The sequence below is a fragment of the Caloenas nicobarica genome, chromosome 14 (assembly GCF_036013445.1).
Source record: "Caloenas nicobarica isolate bCalNic1 chromosome 14, bCalNic1.hap1, whole genome shotgun sequence".
NCBI classification, from domain to species: Eukaryota; Metazoa; Chordata; class Aves; order Columbiformes; family Columbidae; genus Caloenas; species Caloenas nicobarica.
Window position 1 is genome coordinate 1,144,554 of NC_088258.1, and position 8,703 is coordinate 1,153,256.

At 64.5% G+C, this 8,703-nt stretch overlaps 1 protein-coding gene across 1 annotated transcript; it reads left to right on the forward strand.

Annotated features, from left to right (window-relative positions):
- The first annotated feature begins 2,735 nt into the window (after positions 1-2,735).
- On the forward strand, positions 2,736-6,291 carry LOC135994530 (hexosaminidase D-like). The gene is made up of 13 exons (XM_065645115.1): positions 2,736-2,845; positions 2,987-3,224; positions 3,374-3,483; positions 3,797-3,884; positions 3,957-4,121; positions 4,217-4,400; positions 4,604-4,675; positions 4,767-4,971; positions 5,050-5,132; positions 5,365-5,443; positions 5,632-5,733; positions 5,856-5,945; positions 6,037-6,291. Exons 1-13 carry the CDS (start codon positions 2,751-2,753, stop codon positions 6,218-6,220), a joined length of 1,695 nt encoding a protein of 564 aa, XP_065501187.1. The 5' UTR covers positions 2,736-2,750; the 3' UTR covers positions 6,221-6,291.
- The last annotated feature ends 2,412 nt before the right edge of the window (positions 6,292-8,703 follow it).

Here is an 8,703-nt window from a genome sequence, read left to right on the forward strand (position 1 = left end):
CCCACATGGGCTGCGTGGAGGCAGGGAGGGGGGTGCGGGTCCAGCCCCCTCCTCGCACAGCGGCTGCTGAGAGCGGTGAGCCAGGCTGGCCAGTTGCGAGGAGCCGTGGGCTCTTAGCAGCCTCATGGGGACTGTGCCAGTGCCGTCCCCAAAGGGCTGGCAGAGGAAGATGTCACATTAATGAATATTGCAAGTGCTAGTGGCGAAATGCCGTGTTACAGGGGCAGCATCAATCAGCTGAGCCCTCGCTGCAGAGGGATCTCCGTTGGCACATGGGCACAGAGCGGCGGCTGCCCCTCCGCCACCCCTGGGTGCTGCACCCCATCCCCGGCGTGTGCCCATCCCGCCCGCCCGTGCCTGGGCTGTGCCAGGGAGGCTCAAACCCTGGCAACCTGTTCTCTATTTAAATAAGATAAGATGTTTTAAAACTGCCAAATCTTGGCGAGCTGACAGCATCTCTAAATATTTATCCCTGTTCTGATCGGGCACTGTGTTCCCATGACAGCGCCGTAAGCACTTTGCATATTTATGGTCTTCCTGGGTGCTGGGCTCCCTGTGCCTGCCTGCCCTGTGCCCAGGGGCCCCTGACCCTCCTCCTGTGTCCCCCTGTGCCTTCCTGCACACCCAGTGGAGGTGATTCCGGGCCAGCAGCCATCCCCAGCTTGGCACATCCCTGCCAGGCTGTGCTGGCATTGCCGGGAGCATCCAGGGCTGGGTAGGATGGGAACACGGCGGGGACAGGCAGGGAGTGGGTGCTGTTTGTCCCCTGCAGCACAGGATGTGCAGCACCAAGCACGAGTGATCTCGTCCATGCAGGGACATGAGCGCAGGGGACGGCATGGGCATGACTTGCCTAAAGCAGGCTCCTGCTCTGCCTCCTGCACACGAGCACCGCGGCACTGGGTCCCCGTGGGTACCGGGCATCGGGGACAGAGCAGATCCCTCCCGCACGGTGCTGCCCGTGCCCTGGCCTTGCTGGGGCCTTGTGCTCTGGGGACAGCACGTCCCCCGCTGGCTCTGCAGGACGTGCCAGGAGTCCCAGCCGCCGTGCCTGCCCTGTGCCCCATTGCAGCATACACGGGAATGTGTTGGGAAGGATTAGGGCTGCATCTAGAAAAAGGGCTAATTCCAAACCAGAGGCGCAGGGCGGCTCAGCACGGCTGTCCCTTGGTGCCACCACTCTGGCAGCACAAAAAAAACCCTCACAATCAGTTGAGCTGCTTGAGTGCTGGCAGCAGCCAAAATCTGCTTTTCGTTCCCCAAATCTGGCAAATCTGAATTTAACCCTAAACTTCAGTGTGTTTGGGTGGCAAGTCACTGAAAGGGTTGGTGACAGCTGCCCTGGTGCTCACAGAGGCTGAGGGCCAGAGATGTTGATGTGCTGCAGCATCCCTGCCTCACCACATGCACCAGGGTTGGCAAAATAGGAGAAAAAGGGGCAGAAATGATGCTTGAGCTTCTTGTGTGCGGCTTCCAGGAGGGCTCATGCTGCCTTCTGCCTGTTTGCCGTGAGGCCCATGCTGTCCACAGCAGGGTTGCTCTGGGCTCCTGGGGTGGGAGCAGGTGTCACCGTGGGTCCCTTGTCACCAGAGAGCAGTGCTGTGGGCGAGGGGCAGCCCCGAGAGGGCTGCAGGAGCAGGGACACAGGGTGCGCATGGTGTCCCCCGCACAGTGCTTTTCCTGGAGGCTGCGTTGGGGCTGCAGAGGTCAGTGGTTCCCCGGGGCTCACGGGACTGGTGTCCCCCATCACGGTGTCCCCCATCACAGTGTCCGCGATGCAGGGTCTGGCCTGGCTGATCATCTCCCGCTGCAGCTGCGGTCCCACGGTGTCAGGGCTGGTCACACACCAGTGGGTACAAATCTCTGCACAATCCCTCGAGTTGTGACCTTGGTGGGGGAGCAGGGAAGGGGCAGCCGCCGCCTCCTGCCCTGCAGAGGCTGCCTTTGGTTTCGGCTCATTTTCATCTGAATTGGTAAATCCCCGTCTCAGGAGTTCTCAAAATTGGTTTAGGAAAATAAGGCTTCAAATGAATTTTATGAGCGTTAATTGTGACAACTCTGACATGAGCTCCTCCCTGCACCCCATGTGGCCTGTCCTATATGTCCCGCGAGGGATCAAACATGGGTTTAACCAGGCCAGCTGCCCCGGCATGGCACAGCGCGGGGTGCCGGGGGGTTCTTAGCTGCCACCTGTGCCCCGCGGCACCCATGGCTGTGCCGATGCCCATCCCTGGAGCAGCCCAGTGCCAGCATGTGCCCTGGTGGTCCCTGTCACCTCTCCTGCATCTGCAGGGGGGTCACCTCCCATGCCTGGCCAGCCCCAGCTGCACCATGCCTGCTGCGTGATGCCAGCCCACCCAGCCACCCTGTGACACAGCCCTGCTCCCAGAGGTGACCCAGCGTCTCGAGGGGATCCCCCGGCAGGGACCCTGCAGCCCCTGCCCTGTTTGCTCCTGCGCTGGCGGAGCCCACGGTGGCTGCGCCCTTGCGGACAGAGGCGAAGGCAGGTCTGGCCACCAGCCCCGGTGCGGGGGCACAGGAGGTGGGAGGGACACAGGGTACACTGTGCATGTCCCCTCCTGTGACCAGGGTGGCGGGAGGGGTCTCCCGTGTCCCCTTTCTCTGGGTCTTGTGCTACCCTGGTCAGGGCAACTGGGCACGGTATGTGGGGCTGCGTGGGGTCACCTGCGCTCGGGGTCACCTGCGCTGGGGGTCCTGCATGGCTGGACCTCCATGTGTGCCCTGCAGGGATGGCCTTCCAGCGGAGCCACCGGCTGAACCTGCTGCGCCTCATCGCGCTGCTCCTCGTGGCCTTGGCTGGCATCAAGTTCCTCTTCGGCGACAGGTGAGGTGACAGCAGGACCCCAGGGGTGGGGTCGGGGTCTCTGCGGATCCCCTGGGTTGCGCCCACGCTGGGCCAGGTGCTGGGGGGCAGCTGGTGTCCCCGCACCCCGTGGCAGCCCCAGCCCTGCTCTTCTCCGTGCAGCTTCACCCTGGAGCTGCACAAGCACGTCAGCAAGGACAGCGGGTTCTGGGGGGACGCAGGTGACACTGGCCAGGATGCTGGCCCCCGGAGCCAGGCTCTCGAGGAAACTGTGGTGAAGATAATGGCTCCGAGGCAAAAGACTGGGCAGCAGGTCCCCAGGGACATCAGTGCCACCGAGATGAGGTTGGTCCACCTGGACCTCAAGGGAGCTGCGCCCAGAGTCTCCTACCTGGAGCAGGTGAGGATGCCCGGGGAGGGGCAGGAGGTGCTGGGGAGGGACGTGCGAGGGGGCAGAGGCAGAGCCAGGCTGGACCCGCTGGCTGTCCCCACTGGGCCCTGGGGACCGTGCCATCCCCGCTGGCTGAGCCTGTCCTGCCCGCCCCGCAGGTGTTCCCTCTCCTGTCCCAGCTGGGAGCCAACGGCATCCTCATCGAGTACGAGGACATGTTCCCTTTCAAGGGCGAGCTGGAAATCCTCAAGTCCCCATATGCATACAGGTGAGCGGGTCTGTGCTGGGCTGGCCGGGCGCTCGGTGTGGCCCTGGCAGGTCCCGGTGTGCCGGGGCTGGGTGTCACCCGCCTGGCCCCGTGCCCACGATAACTGTGGTCAGAGTCCCAGGCCGTGCCACCAACAGACCAGCTCCCTGCCCCGCTGGGTCAATATTTGTGTCCCTATAGTGTAGTCCACACAGGCGTGGGGTGGCCGGGGTTACACAGGCAGGGTGCTGGAGGAGGAAGAGGAGGAGGGAGTGCCCCCACGCTCTGCCCTGTGCCCTGGCGTCCTTTGGTGAGCTTGTCCCTGCCCTCCCAGCGAGGAGGACATTGAGCGGATCCAGCAGCTGGCGGAGCTCCACAAGCTGGAGGTGGTTCCCCTGGTGCAGACCTTTGGACACGTGGAGGTAGGGGATCCTCATCCCGCATCCCTTTGGCCCATGGCCTGGAAACCCGCCCTGACGGCTCCTCCTGTGCAGTTCATCCTCAAACATGAGAAGTACCAGCACCTGCGGGAGGTTGAGCGCTTCCCCAACAGCTTCAACCCCCATGTCCCTGAAACCCTGGCCCTGCTCAAGAACATCTTGTCGCAGGTGATAGAGAGGCACAGACGTTCCACCTGGATCCACATCGGTGCAGATGAGGTGGGCAATGGGCCAGGCGGGGACCCCAGCACTCACCCCAGGTGCCAGGCGTGCTCCCAGGGGTGCTGAGCATCCCCTTTTTCCCCCAAATCCAGGTCTTCCATCTCGGGGAGGGGATGGACTCCAAGAACTGGATGAGCCGCAACAAGGGCGACACGGGCACCATGTACCTGAAGCACATCAAGGAGGTGCTGGGCTTCATTGCCACGCAGTACTGGGGGCTGCGGGTGCTCATGTGGGATGACATGCTGAGGAAGATCAGCGTGGGAGCCCTGCGGGGTGAGAGGATCGGGACAGCAGCGCTGGCACCCAAACCAGGGGTCTCGGCAGCGCCCATCTGCATGACCATCCTGACCCGGTGCCTGGCAGAAGCCCATGCGTGGCCCTGTGGGGACACAGGGCTCAGGGGAGCAGGAGGAGCCCCAGGCATCCTCCTGCCACTGGCACCGGTGCCCATGTCCCCATCCCTGCTCCCCCCCCAGAGTCTGGGATAGCAAAGCACGTCTCACCCGTGGTGTGGTTCTATGCACCCGACTTCGAGGCTGAGCAGATCGGTAAGGCGGCGTGCCGGGCTCCAGGAGCTGGCGGGGGGGACACTGAGCCGCCAAGCTCTCTCACTGGTGGCTTGTGCCTGTCCTGTTGCAGAGCCATTCCTCGCCAAGTACGCAGAGAGCGGCTTCGAGGCGGTATGGTTCGCCAGCGCCTTCAAGGGCACCACGGGACCAGCGCAGGCCTGGCCCCCCCTGAGCTACCACCTGAAAAACCACCTGAGCTGGCTGAAGGTGACACAGGCGCTGCCGCGGCTGGCCCCGCTGCGCTGCCAGGGCATCGTCCTCACCGGCTGGCAGAGGTGAGGGGCGGTGAGACCCCTGCCCTACCCGGTGCCCACGGCGCAGGAGGCGATGGCGTGGCTGGCCCCGCTCCGCAGGTACGATCACTACTCGGTGCTGTGTGAGCTCCTGCCCGTTGGCATCCCCTCGCTGGCCGTCTGCCTGCAGACCCTGGTGAATGGTGAGCAGCTGCCGGCACCGGGATAACTGTTGTGGATGGGCTTGTCCCCTGTGTCCCCACCCCACGGGCAGCCGCTGCCTGGGAGACCCTGTCCTGTAGGCAGGGAAGGGCATGGGGGGAGGCAGAGGCAGGAGAGCTTCAGCTCCCCCGGTTTGGAGGGGGTGAAGCCAGGGGCAAGTGCCTGAGGGTGGGGTGGCCTGGGCCTCTCTGTCCCTCTCCTTGCCCTCCCCAGGGGGATTCACAGAAGAGACGAAGAGGAAGGTCCTGGAGGCGCTGGGCTTCCAGAGCTTGCAGCTGGAGCAGAGCACGTGGTGCGTGGCACAGCCCGGCCGTGGCGGGGATGCTCTGGAGGGGAGTGCGGGATTAGTTACCCAAATACCCCGGTCCCAGACCCGCTGGGGGTGAGGGTGGGTGCCCTCCAGCCGCACAGGGTGCTGGGGTTTACCCTGCCCAGTGCACCCCAGGTGTGGGGCTCTCACGTCCTCCTCCCTGTCCCCAGCGAGGGCAGGGGCACGTTCCCCGGTGCAGAGATCTACCACATGGTGGAGCAGGTCAACGGCCACCTGAAGGAAAGCATCCTCAAAGCCCTGGAGGAGGAGAGGTAACAGGTGGTGGGAGGCAGTGGGGTTGGCTGTTCCAGCCACAGGGCTGGGGCACAAGACCTGCCTGGCGTGCAGCTCCCCATCCCCAGGTGGCCCCCACACGCCCCTCTCCCCTCCCCAGCGCCATCAAGGGCTGGTTCAGCCCCTATCACCGCAAGCACCAGTTTGGCAACCCCCGCAACATGGAGACCTTTGGCAGCAAGGTGCTCAAGTACGTGGTGCTGGGTGCTGGGAGGGGTCCAGGGCTCAGCTCTGGGGTCCCTCGCAGGAAGGAGCTGGACCCCCTGCTCTCCCCCCACCAGGCTCCACGAGGACTGGGAGAGCTTCGTCCGTGACCTGCATGGCCAGCTGGAGAGGGTCTACTTCCCCGACACGGTGGAGGAGTGGATGGAGGAGAATGTCAACCCTTACCTGGACCAGCTGCGGGACCTGGTGCGGGACTACCAGGCCATCATCCACCTCAACGCCAGGCCCAAGGTGACATAGTGGCCGTGGCCCCCCGAGGTCCCACTGCCCCCCAAGGGTGGGTTTCAGGTGCCACCGTTGCGTGTCTGTGTGCTGGTGACTGCGTCACCACCGTTGGTTTGTACTGTACAGAGAGCTCCCGCGCACCCCGCTTCCACAATAAAGTATTTTTGTAGATGTTGCTGGTGCTGGAGGGGGCCGCAGCTCTGCCCCCCGTGCAGGTGGGGGGGAGCTGGGGCTGGTGCGAGGGACAGGTCTGTCCCGCAGCCAGCCTGCGCCCGTCGCTCCTGCTCTGCTGGAGATGCGGGGGTTGGCAGCCGCCGGGCAGAGCCGTGACACAGGGCAGGGAGAGGGCAGCCCATGCCCTGCGGTGCTGCCAGCCCATGGGGACACCCGTGTGCCTCGTGCTGGCCTCAGGGGCGGCCGTGCCCTCCCTGCGGGGTGGGGTCCCTCTCAGCGCGGGTGCTGGGTGCTGCGCGGCACTGGGCGAGGGCTGGCAGCCAGGATGGGACAGCGCATGGGGAGGGTGCGGGAGGCCCTGCCAGGCTCCACCAGCACCCCGGCTGCTTTCGGCAGCAGCCGCCACTGTGAGCCCCTGATGGCTTAGAAGGGGGCGAGCACAGTGCTTGCTTCCTGCGGTAGCTGAGCCCTTCTCCAAACGCTGCTTTCAACTCTTCCTTCCTCTCCTTTAATCCAGCGGCCGGGGCCCCCGCGCTCCCAGGCATGTCCTGCCTCCCGTACCCAGGCAGGGGCCTCTGCTGCGCTCCTCGCCTGCGGCCATGGCAGGGGACACCGGACACCCCCGCGTGGGGCCAGCCCTGACGCAGCCGGTGGTGCCTCCGGCTCCTGAAGCGAGGGTTTCCACGTGCCTGCTCCTCCCAACCCTGCAGCCGGGGGAGGCAAAGCCAAAACCCTCCTCGTGCCCACAGCTCTCCCCATTCGGGGCGCTGCTTTCAGCTCGGTGTGCGCAGGGCCACGACACAGACATTTCACTGCACATTCTTCTGCTCTGCAAAGACCAACTCGACTTGGCAAGAGCCCGGAGGGAGCCGCAGAAATGTGAGGCGGCCTGGAGCTCCTTCTGCAAAAGCCTGGCCCGGGCAGGGGAGGAGGGACGGGGGCTGTGCACCCCACTCAGCCCCACACAGCCCCGCTGCCCTGGGTCCTGGCTCAGTCACAAAGGTCCTGGTGCCAGCGAGGCCATCGGGGCCAGGGCTGCCCCATCCCGTGTCGGTGCTGGATCCTCGTGTGCTGGCACTGCGTGCGGGAGCCCAGCAGGAGAGAGGACCCTTGTTGAGAAGCTTCATTTCTTACCAAGCGGTGGCAGATGCAAGGGAAGCCCCCGACCCACCTGGGCCCCTGAGCACGTGTGGAGCCCCAGCCCCCAGCCCAGGGAGACCCACGGCGGCTCAGGCCCCCCATGCAGCCACACAGCGCCAGGCTGTGGGATTAGAGGGCAGATTAGACAGCGTTTCGTGCTGGCAACCCAAATGTCCTGGATTGGAAAGTGGGGGTGGGGAAAGGAGATAGACCCTGCTGTCCCTGAGCGGGGGTCAGCCTGGAGCTGGGGGCTATGGAGGAAATTGAGGGCTACGGAGGTCACCCTTGGGATCCAGCTCAAGGGGCATTGGGGAGGAGGTTGGTTCATGTTTGTCTGGCGTTTGCTTGGTACCCTCTATCTTCCCCTCTGCCACAGGCACTCACCCGGGTCTGCAACTGCCTGTCCCCATACCCTGCAGTGACCATGCGGGTACCAGCCTTCTGGGTGCCCCAGCGCTGGTTTGCTGGAGCCGGGACCTCCACAAGGCTTTTAGACCACAACGCATCTAGGAGAGCAGAAGTTTGGGCACAGTTTTGTGCGGGTCATGGCTGTGCTCTGCACTGGCTGGGCATCATTAGCACATCGTCTTGTCCATCGCTGGCCCCATTTCCCATCTGGTTTGTCAGCATCCTCACGCTCAGCACCACCAGGCACCCTCCCACACCTTTCACGTCTCAGTCGTTTAAGCCATAAAAAAGTGTAAGGGGACGAATGTCACTGGCCATTGTGTCTACCAAAGTGGAAAATTAGGCAGTAATAAGGGCTTTATTTAAAGAAATTGAAAAGCTGCTCCAGCCTGGTTCCCATTATCAGCCAACACCGGCTGATAATCGGTGACTGCAATGGCCAGGCGGAGCGGCGGGACGGGGACCAGTGAAGGGCACCCAGGAGTGGGGCTGGGGAGCACGGGGTGCCCCGGGTGGGTGCTGGGACCTCGGCTGCAGCTCCCAGCCCCATCTCCTCTCCGCCGGGGGGCACCGCTGCCCCCGGGATCCTCCCGAGGAAGAAGAGGCCGGGAGCAGCCTTGCTCCCCACACTCCCCTCCGGCTGCCGGGGCCGCTGAGACCCGCCGGCTCGTTACACGCCACAGCTGCGCAGCGGCGGCGGCTCCCGCCGGGGCGTCCCCCGGGCCCCGGCACCTTCCTCCGCACCGGGAAGGGGGATCCCCGTGCTCCGCCCGCAG

Coding starts and splice junctions, on each gene's coding strand:
- LOC135994530 (XM_065645115.1), top strand. CDS start 2,751: ATGGCCTTCCAGCGGAGCCACCGGCTGAACCTGCTGCGCCTCATCGCG. Junction 3,484..3,796: donor AAGTCCCCATATGCATACAG/GTGAGCGGGTCT, acceptor CTGCCCTCCCAG/CGAGGAGGACATTGAGCGGA. Junction 5,133..5,364: donor CCTGCAGACCCTGGTGAATG/GTGAGCAGCTGC, acceptor TGCCCTCCCCAG/GGGGATTCACAGAAGAGACG.